At 41.0% G+C, this 20,594-nt stretch overlaps 1 protein-coding gene across 2 annotated transcripts in view; it reads left to right on the top strand.

Annotated features, from left to right (window-relative positions):
- The window catches only part of LPAR1 (lysophosphatidic acid receptor 1), a 159,201-nt gene that overhangs the window by 89,476 nt on the left and 49,131 nt on the right, over positions 1-20,594 (top strand). Inside the window, exons 1-2 of one of the 2 annotated variants that reach the window (XM_065878723.1) lie at positions 4,032-4,053; positions 10,042-10,791. In XM_065878723.1, the coding sequence (XP_065734795.1) occupies positions 10,053-10,791 (739 nt within the window). In that variant the 5' untranslated portion in view covers positions 4,032-4,053; positions 10,042-10,052. Of the gene's footprint in view, positions 1-4,031; positions 4,054-10,041; positions 10,792-20,594 lie in introns of those variants that run through there. The other variant, XM_065878722.1, reaches the window with a different exon arrangement.

Raw genomic sequence — 20,594 nt, 5'->3', positions numbered from 1 at the left:
TTATATTTAACGCCCTGTCTCCATGATCCTGACAGTATGCTACCAGGGCAGCCTATCACCTCAGTTTGCTGTTCCCTTTTAGCTCAGCAGTGTATCTAAAACACTATATTTTTTCTCCAGCATGTCTTAGTGTTTTTAGGCTTGTTTGTTTGTTTGTTTGTTTGTTTTCCATTTCTTCCTCTTGGGCCCAGACTCAAAATCCTCTCTGGAAATTCAAGTAATATGATGTCACTCACTCAGCCTGTTACAAGGGGCCATAACAGATACAAAGTATTTTTATTGATTTACACTTGTTTTCCATAGTTTTCTTTTTTACATGTGTGTACATCATATTCACGTACATTGTTACTGTATAAGAAGTAGCATTTTATGTACTTTTTCAGATAAAGTTTAAAAAAATCTAGTAGTTGCTCATTCTTCAGCTACTGTGAGGCTAACTTTCTAACTTTAGAACATTTTTAGTTTGCATCAGCATTGTTTTGTGTCCTATTTTCTGATTATAGTGGTAGATCATTCCTTTTTTTCTTTTTATTGTTTCTAATTTGAGACTCTAAAAAGTGTGAGAACTATTTTTCTTGTTAATAGAGACTTAATTGCATTTAATTAAATTCTGTGCCGTCTCTTTTCAGTCTTTTTTTGGTGGGGGGGGAAGAGGGAGGAAATGTGTGGAAGGTCTGATTATTTTAGATTTAAGAACTAGAATTGAAGAGCCCTTAGAGATATCTTATTTTACAAATGAGAAATTGACACTCAGAGCAGTTATGAGACTTACTGAAGCTGGTGAGCACCAGAATCAGGAAGAAGTCCTCACCCACTCCATTGTTGTACTTTAACAGAAGTGGGAAACCAAATAGACTTGATTTAGATCTTATTACTGGTCCTTTATTCAGTATAAATTAAAATCTCCCTTTGGGATGTCAATAGAGTACATATTTACATTCTTATCTAAATGCTTACTAAATCATAAAGGTTTAGTTACCAGTTCGTGAGCTTGTGCTAAGTGCTCCCTTCTCCGCTTGGCTAATGAAGATGTAGCTGTCTTTCAGGAGATTAAATACCACACTGAATGGACCGTGAGTGACCCCACACCAGGCGCCCGGGTGTTTCATGTTGGTACCCCTGGAAGGCATAGCGTAGTGTAGTGCCATGCCCCATACCTGGCATTCCAGAAATGTTTGTGAACGTGCCAATGAAGAAATGAAGTGCATAGCGAAGATGAACACCCTCTGTGTCTCTTTAGAGTTCAGGCTTGGCAGAGTTGTTAAGGCTTTTGAGATCACATGATGGGTGAGGTAAATTTTTGAGATTTGGAACATCTGTTCTGTAGAGCAGCAAACGAGGCCTCCTCCCTCCACCCCATCATCCTGAAATGTAATTGGTGGATGTGCAAAGGGCGTGAGTATGGACTTCTCTTTTTAGCTTTGAGGACAGTTTATTTTTGGAATCATTCTATTTTGTTTACATCTTTGTTTCTTGGGCAGGGCGGAATTCTGTAACTTATTAACAGAGAAATTTCTAATTGTAGTCATCGGGATTTTGGAATAATGAACTTTGAAAAAGTATTTGAGTTTTGTCTGATTATATTCTTGCTTCCCCCTAAATTTATTGCAACAGATACTACTTTTCTAAAGAAGAAAAGAAAATCATTTATAGTCTTACCTATATAAATTTCACAGAATTGTCATTCTATACATCGTTTTTTTACTCTATTTTCTCCAGTAATCATCTTTTAGTATATTAACTACTCAATTTGGTGGCTTTTGAATCGATTATATTTAAACTTATTTTTGAAAATTATTGTTACAACTTAAATAGTATGTTTTGATTCGTACCCGAGTAATAAGAGAAAATGAACAGATATTTCCATACTTCTCTTCCCCTATTTTTAAGTTCTTATTGATACAGTGATTTTAGTTCCAGATTATTATTAATTTATTGTCTTTATAATAAGTATACCCTCAAGAGTTATTTTTGATATTTGTTTTATAACCATTTGGAGAGCAATTACTTAGACTCAATTTTGTTTTGTGTATTTTTGATGCTTACTGCCAGTCTTTCTATTCGATTGTGGTTTTTATTTTTACTTTTTCATGGCTTACTTGCATTTGTATTTTCTTTAGGAAGGAAATGTAGATGATGATCTTTTGGAGCTCCCACATCTCTGGGACTGTTCTTTATTATCCCCTATGAGAACATCAGTATAGTTGGCTGTGGAATTTATGGATCTCAAACATTTTCTCCATATAATGGAGATTTTTTCGAAATGGAAGTATAATCGAAATAATGGAGATTTTGATTGGTTGTGTTCTATCTTTTGGAATTCTACAGCAGAAGCTTAGCAATACCATATTTTCTCTCTTTCTCTCAATATTTGATTTGTTTGCTTTTCGTTTATTTTTTTATATTTTTAGAATTTCGAATGTTAACCTTGAGATTCCAAAATCTAACCTAGCTATGTCTGAATTTTAGTGATTTTTTAAAAAAAATTTATTTATTTATTTATTTTTGGCTGTGTTGGGTCTTTGTTTCTGTGCGTGGGCTTTCTCTAGTTGTGGCGAGCGGGGGCCACTCTTCATCGCGGTGCGCAGGCCTCTCACTGTCGCGGCCTCTCCTGTTGCGGAGCACAAGCTCCAGACGTGCAGGCTCAGTAGTTGTGGCTCACGGGCCTAGTTGCTCTGCGGCATGTGGGATCTTCCCAGACCAAGGCTCGAACCTGTGTCCCCTGCATTGGCAGGCAGACTCTCAACCACTGCACCACCAGGGAAGCCCAATTTTAGTGATTTTAATCGACTCTTTTGTAATTTATGTAAGCTTAAACCAGTAATCTGAGGTCTTTCTCCTTAACCAATAACTTTTCTTATGCTTCAAGCTGTGTTACTTAAGCTTTGTCCTAGGCTTACTTGGAAAGCTAGTTATGTTTGGAATGTTTTTCCTATACGTGCCTTCTTTCCTTTCATTCTTATCTCTGACCATCTTCTCTGAGCACTGAGTAAACTTCCTAAGTTTGTTTTCTATTTGCCATTTCAGTTTTCTGGAATTTTTTTTTTTTTTTTTGCGGTACACAGGCCTCTCACTGTTGTGGCCTCTCCCGTTGCGGCGCACAGGCTCCGGACGCACAGGCTCAGCGGCCATGGCTCACGGGCCCAGCCGCTCCGTGGCATGTGGGATCTTCCCAGACCGGGGCACGAACCCATGTCCCCTGCATTGGCAGGCGGACTCTCAACCACTGCGCCACCAGGGAAGCCCAGTTTTATGGAATTTTTATACATCATTTCATTGCCTGAATTATTGTTTTTAATTGAAAAATAGTTTTTCATCTCTTTGGTGGGCTCAGTGATGAAGTTCTAATGATGTCCATTGCATATTTAATCCTGGAACCACTGAATAGGCTAATTTACATGGCAAAAGGGGCTTTTCAGGTGTGATGAAGTTCAGGATTTTGTGATGGGGAGATTATCCTAGGTTATCTGGGAAGGTAATCACAAGGGTCCCTAAATGTGGGAGATGGAGGAAGAAGGGTCAGTGTTAGAATGATGTCAGTGTGAGAAAGACTTGGCTGGCCATTGCTGGCTTTGAAGCTGGAATGGGGCCAGGAGACAAAGAATGTGGGCAGTCTCTGCAAGTGGGAAAAGACAGAAAAATGCTCTTCTAGAGCCTCTGGAAAGGAACACAGTCCTGCCAGCACCTTGATTTAGCCCAGTGAGCCCCACTTCGGACTTCTGACCTCCAGAACTGTAAGATAATAAATTTGTCTTTTTAAGCTACTAAGTTTGTGGTAATCTGTTACAGTAGCAATGGGAAGCTAATATAATCTCTATGTAGTTTTCTCTGAAAAAAAAAAAAATTTTTTTTTTGTCTTCGTAATGGCTGGCTGTATTTTCAGTGCCTGTACCCTAACAAAGCATTTTGAGGATCAAATCAGAAATATCCTAGTATTTAATCTTTTCCATTCCCCCCCCCTTTTTCTTTTTTAATAAATCTGCTTCAGGGGGAGGTATTTTCTGTTATTCTTTAGGATGGCCATCTCCTCCTCTGAGATTGTTTCCTCCCCACTGTGTTGGCTAATTTTTTCTGTTTGCCATATCATTATAACCATGACTACCTGAATGTCTTATAGTCCAAGCACAGTTGAATTGCATTCTCTCAGAGCTTGATGTGGGTTTCTGCCTAAATCCATCAGGTCCTGAAAAAGGAAAGAAGCATTTTCACACTACCCTTGTGACTACCTTTGAAGATGCTGCCGGGGTATCCTTCACTTATTCTCCAGATCTGCTGCTTTTTGCAGATGATAGGAGAAAAGTTTTAATTCTTCTTTCAATTCAGTCCTGTTGTACTAAATCTAGCTGAAATTCCTGAAGTTTTTCTCAGGTATATTCTACCCTTACTATTTTTAATTCCTGGTACATTTTCTACTGCTTTAATATTTAGTTGGCAATTTGATTAAATATAGAGTTCTAACCCATAATATTCTTAGTATAGAATTTTAAATCTGAAATAGACCTTATGTATAATTTAGTCCAATTTCCTCATTTAACAGATGGTAAAACTGAGAGGTTCAAAAAATCATGTAAGTTATGTCATTAAATATGGTTTTTATGGTATCACTACTCAATTTTTGAGAGATAAGAGATGGAATAGAACCAGGTCACATGCCATTTGCTGAGTAAACATTGGATACCTTCAGAGAAAATTTTTCAGTTTTATTCATCTTAGCATGTTGTGGCTTAAAAAGCCAATTTATACTTTATTTTGTCATTCTTAATTATATGGTTTTTCTATGTGGGAAAAGCAAAGAAGCTGTTCATATCACTGCTTGACTTTGTTGGCAGTTGGTGTTTAGAAGTTGGAATGCTGTGAAATACTACATGCTTCCTGTTTGATTAAGAAATTTCTTTGTCCGGAGAAAGTAAATGGTTACAGGAGCTAAAGGAAAGAACAGAATTTTCATTTATATAATATTTATGATTTTTTTAATATCCTTTGCAGAAAGAAAACTTGTGAAGTGTAAACGTTTTTTGAATTATCTTTAATTTATTAAAGCAATCAGTATATATTTAGAATCTAATCTAATAGTTGGATGCTATACAACAGTGAACAAGAAAGCTAGAATCTCTGCCGTCATAATGCTTACAGCCTAGTGTGGGGAGATGTCAATAGATAGTGAAGCAATTATTATACAGTGTGGTAAGTGTTGTTATAGGAGTAATGCAGGGAACTGTGGTAGGAGGCACCTTGCCCAGACATGGGAAGATCTGGGGAGAATGACTGGAAATAAAAATATTTCAACTGGTACATGAAGAATGAGTATAAGGTGAAAATGGGGGGAAGATTGTTCTAGGCCAGTGGTATTCAAAGTGTGGTCCTTAGCCCAGGAGCCTCAGTGTCATGGGGGGCCCCACCTCAGATCTGCTAAATCAGACAGATGTGGTCATCAAGCTGTGTTTTACAAACCCTCTGGGTGCTGATGCAGAAAACCTCTGTTCTCAGCAGTGCTGAGAACCAGAGGTGAGAGAGAGCACAGTACATTAAATAGAGCTGAAGCAGAGAGTTTAAAGTCATTAATAGCTTGAGTTGAGGCTGGAGAGGCCTGATAAGGAGGCCTGATAAGGTGGTTGAAGAGTATGGATTTTTAGCTTAAGTGCACTTGTTAGCCATTGAAGCATTTTTAGTAGAGGAACAGTTTGGGCAACTTTGTCTTTTAGAAAGATCACTAGAGAAGAGATTGGTGCTAGGTAGAAAGAACACCTAGGAAGCCAGTGTAGTAGTAATGCTGGTGGCCATGAGGATGGAATAGTAAACAGGTTGAACAGATACTTAGGAAGGAGAAGTTACAGGGTATGGTTATTGGTTAAATGATGAAGATGAGGGGAAAAGGAATTCCCACGTTTAGCATTCAGGCCACTAGAAAGATAGTGGTTCTCTAGCCTCTGAAATAGTGACCGCGGGAGGAACAAGTTGGGGAAGGTTACAAGTTTGAGCTTGGTTTTGAACACAGAGACAGAAGTAATTATGAGGTTGTCAGAGATAACAGTGGGCAGTTTGGTATTTGCTTAGAGTTAAGGAAAGAAATAAGGGTCAAATATGTAGATATGGGAGTATTTGAGATATATAAGATAATTGAAATCTTGGAAGACATATTAGAAAACTCAATGAAAGTGTGTTGAATGAGAATATAGGGTAGAAACAGTAATGTTGCACAGGGGATGGGGAACCTCAGAAATGACTGAGAAGGACCGACCAGGGAGAGAGAGAGATCAAGAGCCAGGATAGTATGATGTCATGATAGCTAAAGAAAGAGAATTTTCTAAAAAAGAGGCTCCCAGTCATGTATCTGATGCTTTGAGGGGTTAATAAGGTGAGAACTGAAAAATTTCCATTGGAACAGCCACCAGATTGTGTGATTTGGGGAAGTTATGTGAAACTCAAGAATTGACTAGAGTGGATTTGATGGAGGGGAAGGGGGAGAAGCTGTACCATAGGTAATTGAGAAATTTGTGTGTGTCCAGTGAGACACTGGAGAGCAATTGGCTATGAAGGGGAAAAATTATCAGAGCTGGAAGCCAAACATGAAGTTATATGGGGATTTCTTTCTTTCTTTCTCCCTCCCTCTATCCTTCTCTCCCTCTCTCCCTCTCTCCCTCTCTCCCTCTCTCCCTTTCTCCCTCTCTCCCTCTCTCCCTCTCTCCCTCTCTCCCTCTCTCCCTTTCTCCCTCTCTCCCTCTCTCCCTCTCTCCCTCTCTCCCTCTCTCCCTCTCTCCCTCTCTCCCTCCCCCCCTCCCCCTCCCTCCCTCCCTCCCTTCTTTCCTTCCTTCCTGTCTTTGGTAGAGATTAAACTTACTTGAATATAGATAGGAAAGATTCAAGAGAGAGGAGAAGGAGTGAGGAGGGACTTGAAGAAAGAAAGCATTTTATAGAACAAGGTTCTGGAAATAGTAAGAATGGATGGGATTCAGAACACTTGGATGGCAAAGGGTACACCTTTTCCATTGTAACAGAAGGGGAAGAAAAAAATGGGTTTTTGAATAGGTAATTTTAAAGGAAAAAGAGTTTCAATCTGATGATTTCTAAGTTTCCTCTTTTGGCAACTGCTGCTGGAGAGAGGGAAGGTGAGACTCAAGAGAGAATAATAAATTTAGAGTATTTACTGTGAAGAAGATACAGAATAATAATTGGGGGGAAAATCAGATTTCTTGTGGCATTAAATTCTCAGTTGAGGCAAGACATGTGAATTTATAGCAGAATCAATCTGCCAGAGATGTTGATTTTTCTCTAACATTTCTCAGAAGCCTTGGTGTAGGTGTGGAAGTGGGAACCAATTGCATTCATCCAAGACTGGTGTTATTCTAAGAAATTGTTACAGAAGTGCAGTGGAGCAAGTAGATTAAAAGATAAAGGTCTCTACTTCCTTATCTGAAACTATAACATTTAAGAAGGTCTGAAAACTGGTAATTTTTTCTTAACGCAGTGGTAAAAGTTGCTCTCAATGAATAGATATGAGGCTACTTATAACCTTTATTTATCAAACTTAGTGTATATATTCATATATTTTACTTTAGAGATTAGCGTGTATCATTATGGAGTGCTGTCTCAGATTTTGGTGGGGCTGTTACATCAAACATAGATTATGTCCTCTATAACTGTTCTTAAAACTGGCAAACTTTTGAATTCTGAAGGACACCTGACCTCAAAGTCTTCAAGAAGAGACTGTGTTCTTGCGTTAGCAAAAAAAAAAGAGGTTGAAACGTGTCCTATGGAACCTAAGCCAGATAGGGAAAAGGGGGAAGATAGGGAGGTAATCCATTGGGAAAAAGTAGGATGCTTAAGGAAATAGATGGCTTCAAAGAACTGAGGTAGGGGGATCAATTGAGAAATTTGGAAGAATGGGAAGGGAGTACTTAGAATGTATAAATTTGGAAGAATGGGAAGAGTAATTAGAATGGAAAGAGTATTAGAATGTATCAATCGATTATTTCCAAAGGGAGACAGTTCTGAGTGGTTACAGAGTCCAGGGTGTGACCTTGGAAGTGGGCAGCTGAGTTGCAATGGAATAGGAAGTCATGAAAGATGAGGTCAAGAAACTGAGAGGCTAGAAAATTAGATGAGATACCCAGAGTAATGGCAAGATTTGGAGTGGAATGGAACATCACAAGTTCTCAGATCGCCAATGAGTGGGGCTCTGTGGAAGGTATATTAGATACCAAGATGTGTAAGACAAGGTCTTCACTCTTCCCCTGGACTATCATCTTTTTTTTTTTTTTTGCGGTATGCGGGCCTCTCACTGCTGTGGCCTCTCCCGTTGTGGAGCACAGGCTCCGGACACGCAGGCTCAGCGGCCATGGCTCACGGGCTCAGCCGCTCTGCGGCATGCGGGATCTTCCCGGACCGGGACACGAACCTGTGTCCCCTGCATCGGCAGGCAGACTCTCAACCACTGCGCCACCAGGGAAGCCCTGGACTATCATCTTTTTAAGAAACAAGGTGATACATAATTATACAACATGCTAAGAGTGGTTATTATAGAAGCATAATCTAAAAGCTATTTAGTCTAAATGAGGAAAGAGACCCTAGATGTCTGGACAGGTCAGGAGACTAACCATTCAAGAAGAGTTTCACACACTGTTTTGGAACTTTCTGTGTTTGGTAAACATTAAGGCACAACTCACGGATATTCGGTAGAATATTCGGTCAAAAATAGTGGTTAAAACTGTCATATTTGCTAGGTAATTTACTAAATGCAGTGCAAGATATGAAGAAAAAGGTTGAATGTGAGCTATCTTCAAGAAATATTCTCTAATTTTAGAAGTCACAGACAAACCTAAGGCTTTAGGAAGGGTGATTTATTCTATTTGATGTGTAATTTTCTAGTTTCTCCGTGTTACTTTTTTTTTTTTTTTTTTTTTTTTTTTTTGCGGTACGCGGGCCTCTCACTGTGTGGTCTCTCCCCTTGTGGAGCACAGGCTCTGGACGCGCAGGCTCAGCGGCCATGGCTCACGGGCCCAGCCGCTCCGCGGCATGTGGGATCTTCCCGGACTGGGGCACGAACCCACGTCCCCTGCATCAGCAGGCGGACTCTCAACCACTGCACCGCCAGGGAAGCCCTCCGTGTTACTTTTTCCTTTCTAATTTTGTTTTAATGGTTTTATTGACACCTACATCATTCTATTAGAAACTTCCTCAATCCTTTTGAATTCAAGTGAGAGTATAAGTAGTTAATAAGCAAATATATTCTGATTGATGATGTTAAAAATAAGAAAACACATAATGAAACATTATCGCTCAACATTTTAGAAGGTGTACTTTTAGAGCAGTTTCAAAGTATGAACTGCTCTCTGACGGTTACATTAGTTACATATTTCTTACGTCCTCCAAGAAGAAAAACGTTCTCAAACGTCATAGATTGTTTGATGAATGGTCTTCTGGGGTAAGGAGTTGTGGGGGAAGACAGTGCTGACCACAGGAATGTTGAACAGCAGATGCTGGCTTTGGGCATAGTAGCTTTGATGCATAGTGACCTCTTTGCAATGTTGGGACTGATGGTCCTTGTGGGGACTCGCGTTACAAGATATCTGACACAGATTGCACACACTATGTGAGAACAGAAATGCAGAATAATAGGGCAATAATACCCTATCTATAAACCGTCTGTATTTACAGATTCCCTAAATAACGGGCCAAAATAGATTTCACTATGGTAAATATTCCAGTCGCAACGCTCTGCAAACTTCTCATCTGTCTCATGTATTTTAGGCATGATTTCTGGGTCGTGTGGCTTTTCTAGTAGACTTCAATGATGTGCAGCCACCAAGAACAGACCGTGTCATTTATTTAACTCCAACTGTCTTTAATCTCGAGAACAGTAAAACAGTAAGAAACCTTGGGGTTTCAACATAATCATAGAACAGTACACAGGATCAGATTTTCAAATTCTTTGCTTTTGCTCTTTTTTGGCCACATTTACCGTAGAAGACTTGCGTTATCTACACATCTTTAAATTTGGGTCCATGGTTTTTCTCTTTTTTAACCTCTCTTCCTTTCTCTTTTAGTTCACAGCCATGAATGAACCACAGTGCTTCTACAATGAGTCCATTGCCTTCTTTTATAACCGGAGTGGAAAGTACCTTGCCACAGAATGGAACACAGTTAGCAAGCTGGTGATGGGACTTGGAATCACCGTCTGTATCTTCATCATGTTGGCCAACCTGCTGGTCATGGTGGCGATCTATGTCAACCGCCGCTTCCATTTTCCTATTTATTACTTAATGGCGAATCTGGCTGCTGCGGACTTCTTTGCTGGGTTGGCCTACTTCTACCTAATGTTCAACACAGGACCCAATACTCGGAGACTGACTGTTAGCACGTGGCTCCTGCGTCAGGGCCTCATTGACACCAGCCTGACAGCCTCTGTGGCCAACTTACTGGCCATTGCAATCGAGAGGCATATTACGGTTTTCCGCATGCAGCTCCACACGCGGATGAGCAACCGGCGGGTGGTGGTGGTGATTGTGGTCATCTGGACCATGGCCATTGTTATGGGGGCCATACCCAGTGTGGGCTGGAACTGCATCTGTGATATTGAAAACTGTTCCAACATGGCACCCCTCTACAGTGACTCTTACTTGGTCTTCTGGGCCATTTTCAACTTGGTGACCTTTGTCGTCATGGTGGTTCTCTATGCTCATATCTTTGGCTACGTTCGCCAGAGGACTATGAGGATGTCTCGGCACAGTTCTGGGCCACGGCGCAATCGAGATACCATGATGAGTCTTCTGAAGACTGTGGTCATCGTGCTCGGTGAGTTGTGTCTTGACTGTAACTTACTTTACAGATTCTCGATGTCTTAATACAAACCAGGGTAGTTTATGATAGTGGTAAGCAACAATGTGAACATCAGTGGGTATATATGCAGGAATTACAAGGGGACAAGGCACCTTTATAGCAAATGTTTATGATGAAGTCAGCATCCCAGTCTTTCTGTAATTACAGAACTGGTTTCAGGGAAATAATGTCTCAGTGATGTGTTATAAATCACGGTGATGTGGAAGATGTCATTGACGAGTTTGGCTATCAAGTATTGAAAGATATCAGCTTTTGAAAGGTTTTATTACAGCCCAAATTGTGGAACTTTTGCCTATAGTCTCTTTATTACAGATTCTCAGAAAGTGTTTTTACTGTCCCATGAATATGCTTTCACACATAGCTATTTTTATGAGTCTGTTTCCAAATAAGGAGTCTTTCACTTTCTGTCATTGTTACTGCACACACGTAGGTAAGTATATCAAGTTTTTGTATAGATTTATTGCGCAAAATGGGTTGGAATTAATACCATCTCTGACAGTCACCTTTACGAAAACTTACTTTTTTTCCATTAATTTTCGGTTTTTAGTGGTGGAAGTTAATTCATATTTCAAGGTGAAAAGCAGGATTTTATTCTTTTATGTAATGTATACTCGAATAACTTTTGCCTTTAAATAACTATTGTTTTTCCTGGGTGAAAAATTCATGATTAATGATCACAAGGAGTATATTTATTCATTTATGTATTCAGAAAATAGTTAAAGAGAACCTCATAAGTTCCAGGCCCTGTGCTGACTCCCGGAACTGTGTCCATGAAGACAGCATACACAGAACATTTCTTTTGGAGCTTAGAGGGCCTATTTTTAAAGTTCAACCAGTGAGAATTTTAAATAATTACCCTACTGAATTACATTTTCTCCATGGGCTATATTTGGGTTAATGTCTGATCACATTTAAAAAATATCTTTTAAGAAATCTTTAGTAGTTCATCTTTCTCCATTGAAATTCAGTGGAAAGTTCCTCTAATGCTCTTTGTTCCAGTTTGTAAAGCAGGGTTGAGTGGATGGAACCTGGGATGGTGTGGCTCCTCTGAAACTCTGGGAGCTACTTTAATTTTAGCCCCAGGAAAGAAAGCCCTAATTATGGCTCTAAGAATAAAGACCAGGCCTTGGGATTGCTGACACAACTAAAGCCCTGTCTGTAACTAACTGGCACGTGTAGGTAGTATCCCCACTGAGGCCCCCACCACCTCAGACGTGAAATTTTCTTATTCCATCCAACAAAGTTCAGTAGAAGTATAAAAATGATTTCCCTCTATGTTTAATTATCAACAAAAGCCTTGCACATACCTGTGCCACAAGTATACATTCTCCATGATAGGGATGAAGCGCATCTTTGTTTACCGTGGATGCTATTTTTTGTATTAAATAACATGAGAGATTTCACTTCTGTATTGACTCAAGTATTTGCTTGTTTACTGCTGATCTCAGTGTTGGTTGAAACTTTTCATACGGGTACACTTTTTCTAGTATCATCTCAAGTACTGCTTGTAGTTCATAGAACCACCAGTAGAAAATGACTACTGAACTTGGACTATGAACCTGCTAAGTTCTTGTTTGAATTTTGACCTTTGTACAATGACTAGCATTTTCCGGTGTGTGGTATGCTTAACGATTCATATAAAATTAACTTTTGTGCCTCATTGGGTGGTTTTGCAGGTTAAATGAGAGTTATTATTATTGTGTGTGTGGGTGCGGTACGCGGGCCTCTCACTGTCGTGGCCTCTCCCCTTGCGGAGCACAGGCTGTGGACGCGCAGGCTCAGCGGCCATGGCTCACAGGCCCAGCCGCTCTGCGGCATGTGGGATCCTCCCGGACCGGGGCACGAACCCATGTCCCCTACATCGGCAGGCGGACTCTCAACCACTGAGCCACCAGGAAAGCCCGAGAATTATTTTGAGGGTTCATGGGGCCACAGTTTCAGTGCACGTTGGCCCTAAATGCCCCTTCTGCCCTACCACACCAACCCCAGACTTGAAAATAACAGAATATAACGCTGGTTTCTGAGGTTAAACTAGTGGGCTCCACAATCCAAGATTGAATACATGTAGCTGCCTCTGGAATAAATGGCATTATCTCTATAGATGTGTGATGGATGAAGTTCAGAACATGGAGAACTCCAGTCAGGGTGATAGGCAAAGAAATTTGGTGAAGCAAGATGTGTATGGGATTGTAGTATAGGAAGGAGAAATTAAATAAGTGGACTGTAACCTTGCAGAGAAAAGCAGCAAGAATGGGAGAATGGGCAGGGCTCGGAATAGGTAATTCACCACCCTAAACAGCCAGAGGTTTGTCAAGTTGGTGCCTGTTACCATTCGTAGAACGTACTCCCCTGCTTGAATTCTATGTAGTCGTGCTTGCGTGCGAAAGATGGGTTGGTCTTGTAGGAACAAGTTTATTGACCATCAGGTTTTTTTGTGATGCACGTTCGGTTTTTTAATATGTCTTCTCTGCCAGATTGTCAGCTTTTCGGCAGTGAGCAGGAAGTGTGATGATGTGTTGTCCAGTTTCTCCACATTACCTGTTGTGGGATGTGGCACAAAGTAGGTACTTGTAAAATAACTGTTGAGTGAATGAATGTGGTGACAAAACCAGGTTTCTGAGCCTTCAGAACTGAGGACCAGAGAAAGCCATAGTGGATTCACTAAGTTGATGCCACTTGGTTCAGTCGTGTGGCAGAAACCAAACCTAGCTGCACCACTATTCGTTTTGTGCCTTCCAGTCAAATACAACAGCTTGGAAAGTGACCACAAGGGCTGCTCAATAAATAATGTGTATTTTGTTCATTTATTCTGGGGATGATTACAGTTTGATTAAGTGTCAAACCTTCGGTTTCCATTTCACCATGTCAAAATGACCTCTGGGTTTTAGACCTATTCGGTTCAATAAACCAGTGTTTATTGGTTATTTATCCTTCAATAAAAGGATTTGTTAGTCAACAAGTTGAATTTCTAGGAGTCAACATAAAATAAAGGGGTCTTTGAGATTTATGATGGCAATACCAGCAGCAGTTTTGAAGCACAAGATTGTGTATAAGCTGCTCCTGAGTGAGTCCTGGATCTTAATAGTTTTATTTGTGAAACACGTATAAGCATTAATCATGTGCCTAGCACTACTCTGCCTTAGAAATGAGTTTTTGTAAAGAGCATCCCTGTGGAGTCTAGGTTTGTGACCTTCATTTTTCAGAGGTGAAAACTGAGGCACAGAGAGGTTAAGTAACTTTCCCAAGATCACACAGCTAGTTAAGTACAGGAGCTGGGATACGTTTCAGGCAGTCTGGTTCCAGAGCCCATGTGTTTTTCACCTCCATGCTATCCTGCCTCTCTATAATACAGACAGCTACCAGCACATGCTGGATTGTTTTATAAAGTTTGAACAGCACTGTGCTATTAAATTGAAACATTGTGATCCCATTTGTTTCTCTTGATACTGCCTAGCTGCCTGTGCTTCATTTCCTGGGTAGAAGAAAGCTTTCAGGGAGCATTCCTTTCCTCCTTTTGCTTCTGATCATGATGGTTATGACTCTCATCTCATTGGCCCTTTTCCACTGTTTGGTGTTGGAGCACCAGTAACTGACTGCTTCTGATTGAAGGAGTGTTTAGTTCAAGGTGTAGTTAACTTGAGGGTTCATTGTCCTAGTGCGAAGTCATGTAATCCTTCCCCAGGCTTGAATTCTCCCCACTTGACATTTTACCAAGAATTCCTTTTGAGTCTGTTCCACGGTTGAATCAGAGTGGTAGTCAAGTTCTTCCTTATTTGACCACAGTCTATCTTGAGTTGTTAAGTCCTTGCCTTTCTTGCTCTGTTCCTTCTGATGACCCTTCTGTTGGGGATAATTAGAGAAGAGAGAAACCAGGATTTGGAAAGAGAAAATAATGGTTATGGTGTAGAGGTTTTTGCATCTTAATTGTGGGAGAGAGTGAGGAAAATAAAGCAAAATAAATCCTGGCGGAGCCTATGTCTTTGGGGAAGAAGAGAGAGATACCTTTTCTAGTTGGATCTGTTCTGGCTGGAAATGATCACCACTGAAGCTAAATTACTGCTTTTTACCTACGTACCCTGTGCCAGGGTCAATACTCGGCATTACTCTTCGTGCACTGTTTATAACCTTACACCAAGGAAAGTTGTGTTTCTCCCATTTTATACTGAGGGAACTGAATTAAGATAGGGTAAGTAACTTGTTCAAGAGTGCTTATTTTGTAAGTAGCAGAACTGGAATCCAGCTGTAAGAATGTTGTGGACCATGACCTTCTATCATAGGACACTGGTCACGTGCCATATAAGAGACTGTTACTGGTATTAATAATAGTAGTTGGGGCCAGATGAGTTTAAGCCCATTGTTTTCTCATTACTCTGATGAAGGATAATTTGGCCAATATCCTGTAAGCAAATCTTTATGTACTTCTCTGTTCAGTTTAATTCAACAAACATATTGTTGAGTGCTAATTATGTGCTAAAGGATAAAAAGATGAATAAGGTAAATACCATTTATTTAAATTGAGGCAACATTGGTTTATAACATAAGTTTCGAGTGTACAACATAATATTTCTACAGCATCCTCATCACCAAAAATATAGTTTCCATCCATCACCATACTGTTGATCTCCTTTATCTGTTTCACCCTCCTCCCCACCCCCTCCCCTCTGGTAACCATTACTCTGTTCTCTGTATCTACATGTTTGTTTTTATTTGGTTTATTCTTTTTTTTTAATTCCACAGTGAGAGGAATCATATATTTGTCTTTCTCTGGCTTATTTCACATAGCATAATACCCTCAAGGTCCATCCATGTTGTTGCAAATGACAAGGTTTCATCTTTTTTATGGCTGAGTAGTATTCCTGTGTGTGTGTGTGTGTGTGTGTGTGTGTGTGTGTGTGTGTGTGTACACACATATATACTACAATCTTCTTTATCCATTCATCTGTTGATGGGCACTTAGATTGTTTCCATCTCTTGGCTATTGTAAATAATGCCGTGATGAACATGGGATGCATATATCTTTTCAAATTAGTGTTTTCGTATTCTTTGGATAAATAGCCAGGAGTGGGATAGCTGGATCATATGGTAGTTCTACTCTTAATGTTTGAGGACTCTCCATACTGTTTTTCATAGTGACTGTACCAATTTCCCACCAACAGTGTAGGAGGGTTGCCTTTTCTCCACATCCTCGCCAACACTTGTTACTTTTTGCCTTTTTTTTTTTTTTTTTTGGCGGTATGCGGGCCTCTCGCTGTTGTGGCCTCTCTCATTGCGGAGCACAGGCTCCGGACACCCAGGCTCAGCGGCCATGGCTCACGGGCCCAGCTGCTCCGCGGCATGTGGGATCTTCCCGGACCGGGGCACGAACCCGTGTCCCCTGCATCAGCAGGCGGACTCTCAACCACTGCGCCACCAAGGAAGCCCTATTTTTTGCCTTTTTGATAACAGTCCCTCTAACAGGCGTGAGGTGATATCTCATTTTGGTTTTGATTTGCATTTCCTAATAATTGGTGATCTGAATATTTTTTCATGTACCTGTTGGCTATCTGTATGTCTTCTTTGGAAAATATGTATGTTCAGCTCCTCTGCCCATTTTTTAATCAGATTTTTGTTGTTGTTGTGTTGAGTTGTGTGAGTTTTTTATATGTTTTGGGTATTCACTCCTTACCAGATATATCATTTGCAAGTATCTTCTCCCATTTAGTAGGTTATCTTTTTGTCTTGTTGATGGTTTCCTTTGCTGTGCAGAAGCTTCTTCGTTTGATGTAGTCCCATTTGTTTATTTTTGCTTTTTAAACGTCATTCTTTGCTGAGCTTACAGCGTGTTAGAGGTGACTGAGAAGGAGTTGCAAAGCAGTCGGGTCCATGTGCTAGTTGATGTCTGGGCAGAGTGGAGGGAAGGGAGGCCTCACACAGGAGGAAATATTGAGTTGGGTCTTGATGCATGTGGAGGAGCTTGTCCTCCTGTAGGGTGGGGGTAGAGGAGAAGCTAAGCAACAGCTCACCTTTGGGGAACTGAAAGTAGTCAGGTGTGATTACCATGTGGTGGGTATGCTGGATAGAATTTTGGCTTAGAGCTTTTATAATGTATTAAGGAGTTTGAGTTTCTGCCTTTAGGTGATCAGAGATGCTAAAGGATTCCCTAAGATAAAGAACACCAGTTCCTTATAGGGATAACCATATAATTTATCATCCAAACTGAGACACTTCTGGTAGTGAAAACAGGCACTAACTGGGACAGTGGGACAACGGGCCTAAACCAAGACTAGTCTGGTCAACCCAGGATGTACAGTCATTCTCCTTCTAGGCTCTGCTTTCTGTTTGTTTGTATTCTTTCTACATTTTCGTTTGGCTTTGTAAATGTAGAGCTCAACACTGGACTTGTTCCACTGTGTAAACATAGTAAAGAAACAACTTCTTCTTCGTTTTTTGTTTTTTTTTTTTAAAGCAAGGATCTGTCCAGATTTAGAATTTTAGAGCTGAAAGGTCCTTTAAAAATCACGCTATCCAACTTCCTAATCCTACAAATAAAGGGACCGAAGCTCCCAAGTTAATTGAGAAATTTAGGTCTGAGTTAGCTGGTGGCTCAAACCGAGAACTAGGTTTGTTAACTTCCAGTAAGGTGCTGTTCCTACTGCCTAGGCCTCCAGCTTGTTCATTTCCATCCACACCTTCCATCATTTTCTTCCTTGTGAACATCAACATGTATTTCTGTGGCTACCCAGGTTTAGGTGTAAACATTGTGGCTATAAAGGTACCCGGAACCCACAGAAAGGGTTCCCTTGAATTTGGCCTTATTATAAACAGCTGGTGATCTCTGAAATGAAGCTTTGATAAAAGTCATTGGAAGCTGAATTACTGGCACATTATGTAGTTTTTACACATTTTTTTTTAAACTAATGCTCTTTATTTTTTTTAATTTTATTTTTAAAATTTTTACTATTTATTTGGTTGCGCCGGGTCTTAGCTGTGGCAGGCGGGCTCCATAGTTGCAGCTCACCAGCTCCTTAGTTGCAGCATGCATGTGGGATCTAGTTCCCTGAACAGGGATCGAACCCAGGCCCCCTGCATTGGGAGTGCGGAGTCTTATCCACTGCGCCACCAGGGAAGTCCCAACACCTTCTTATCATCCTATTTACTTTCTTCATAACAGCATTGTATTAGTTTCTTATTTATCTTGGTTTTTTATTGTTTCTATTTTACCGTGTGTGTGGTGTGTGTGTGTGTGTGTGTGTGTGTGTGTGTATGTGTATGTGTAGTTTTCCCACTTACATTCATTGAGGCAGGATGCCTCTGGGATCTACTCCTGACTCTTGTCATTAACTGTCTTGGTGATTCTGGGCAAGTCACTTTCTCTGTGCAGCAATTTCTCTGTACTTTCATCTCTAGGATGGAGTTGGCCAATTTGATTTCCAAGGTTATTTAGAGTTCTACTTATAACTCTATAAATAAAACGATAAGGACATAACTACTGTGGATCAGCCACGTAGAGTTTTCTAGTGGAAAACGTAGAAACAGAATTGGAGTAAAAGCAAGGGACTATGATTTTTCTCCATATCAGCTTTTGAATAACTAGGTTTAGGTGTACTCTCCCCCATTAAAGGGAGCGGCACATTGATAGAGGACAGTCTCAAAGAAACGATTTGAAAAAAAATTACTCTGCAGTAGAGAGCTGTGTGGCAAGAAGGGAGGGTTTCCCAGTTGGTCTTGTTGCTAAGGGAAGGGACTAGACACAAGAGTCTCTTACTCCCTGGCCACAGGTGACCAACTGCACATCCTGTTTCTCTGAAGAGGAACCAGAGCTACCCCGAGTCTCCTCAGGTCCCCGCGGCGTCCCTGTTAAGGCCTCTTTGAGGAAGGACCTGTGAGACCATTCATGAGAGCCTCTGTTGTTGGACGAGCCACGGCGCTGGCTGGCACTGCGGGTGTGGTCAGGAGAGAATCCCTGCAGAAGCCCCACAGTGCTGCCCAGACCCCAGATCCTGGGCCTGGTCAAATGAGAAAACAACTTGCAAATACCAGCTCTTTGTACCCTTTTGTTGCCCAACTCCATTCAAATATTTTTATTCAGAAGAAAATTTCAAACAGAAACAGAAAACAAAAATACCACATGAACCTAACAGGGTTTCTTCTGAGGTGTGGACAGAGCAGGCAGAACATGAAGCTGTTTCTTACTTCAGGTCTGATGAGTGATTCAGACCTCGTCTCGCTGAGATGCCTGTCAGTCCCAGAGTGAACCTCACACAGTCATTTGTCCTCGTCCTTAAAGGTCATAGAAGATGCAAAGGTTTCCTGAAGGAATTGTGGCAGCCACTGGAAATCACTGTTGCTTAGGGCTTGAGAGCTTCGATTTGGAATAAAATAGGCCAGAGTTTAGAATTGGAATCCTGACCCCTCACTTACTAGTTTCATAGCCTTGAGGAAATGACTGAAGGTCTCTGAGCCTCAGTTTCAGGATTAATAGCATAGGGATAGTAGGACCTTCCTATAATCAAGTGATCACGAGCATTAGACGAGGTAATTCATGTAAAGCACACTTAGCACAGGATCTGGCTAATGTAAAACACTTACTGAATGGTAGCAAGTATTGTCATTACCATGAGGTCTTGTCTGCATGTGCCTTTTCTCCCCCTGCGCCCCGCCCGCCCTTTCTGTCTTCTCTCTGACATACCTCCACTCATCCACACACCAGCATACATACAATAGTGGGTTTGGTGGCTGTGATGGTGCTTCATTTCTGTGACATGGTATTAAAGTACTGTTGTGGGGCTTCCCTGGTGGCGCAGTGGTTGGGAGTCCGCCTGCCGATGCAGGGGACACGGGTTCGTGCCCCGGTCCGGGAAGATCCCACATGTCGCGGAGCAGCTGGGCCCGGGAGCCATGGCCGCTGAGCCTGCGCATCTGGAGCCTGTGCTCCGCAACGGGAGAGGCCACAACAGTGAGAGGCCCACGTACCGCAAAATTAAAAAAAAAAAAATTAAAAAAAAAAAAATTAAAAAAAAAATAAAGTACTGTTGTGGTTTAGCAGCTCTTGGCTCCAAAACAGGCTGTAAATTTTATTCTCAGTGGCCTTTGCTTTCCCAAAGATACATCTACACTGCAGAGTTGCCTGCGTCTTATTTGTTAAGCCTCAGCCGTATGTATGAAAAGTCCTATTACCCCATAAGAAATGACAGTTTTGACCTGGTAACTCTCTGGACGTCTCCAGATTAAACAGTTAAATAGTGTTGGCCATTAAAATGAGTTTTGAAATGGAACAGGCCACTTTGTCAATATCTGTTAGAAAGGGTCATTAGCTCCTTTTGGTGGACCTGCCATGCTTAGGGCACAGCTGGCAACCCAGGCATCATTCAGGGCACCATTCTGTTTCCTTTTGATCTGAAGTGAAAGACTGTGTCTGGCATAAATGAAAGAAATGGCAAATGGATAGGGTCATGAGACCTTATTGCTGTTCCCTAGTCAGTCCCAGCTTTATTGTGAGACCACTTGCGATTCCTTTAGTCTGAGTCCCATCACTATCCACCTAGAAAGGAAAGGATATTTCACCCCCCATCTAATCTCTCACTGCTACTTTACATACCTCTTTGGAGTATTGTTTTGGGAGTTCAGTGATGGCAAGGTTTTATCTTATTTCCCAGCCCCTAGAACAGGGCCTAGCACTTGGAAAACTCTGGTTTTTTGTTTTGTTTTGTTTTTTGTTTTTTTTGCGGTATTCAGGCCTCTCACTGCTGTGGCCTCTCTCGTTGCGGAGCACAGGCTCC

Source organism: Phocoena phocoena, chromosome 6 (assembly GCF_963924675.1).
Source record: "Phocoena phocoena chromosome 6, mPhoPho1.1, whole genome shotgun sequence".
Classification (NCBI taxonomy): domain Eukaryota; kingdom Metazoa; phylum Chordata; class Mammalia; order Artiodactyla; family Phocoenidae; genus Phocoena; species Phocoena phocoena.
This window is presented reverse-complemented; position numbering and strand designations above follow the sequence as displayed.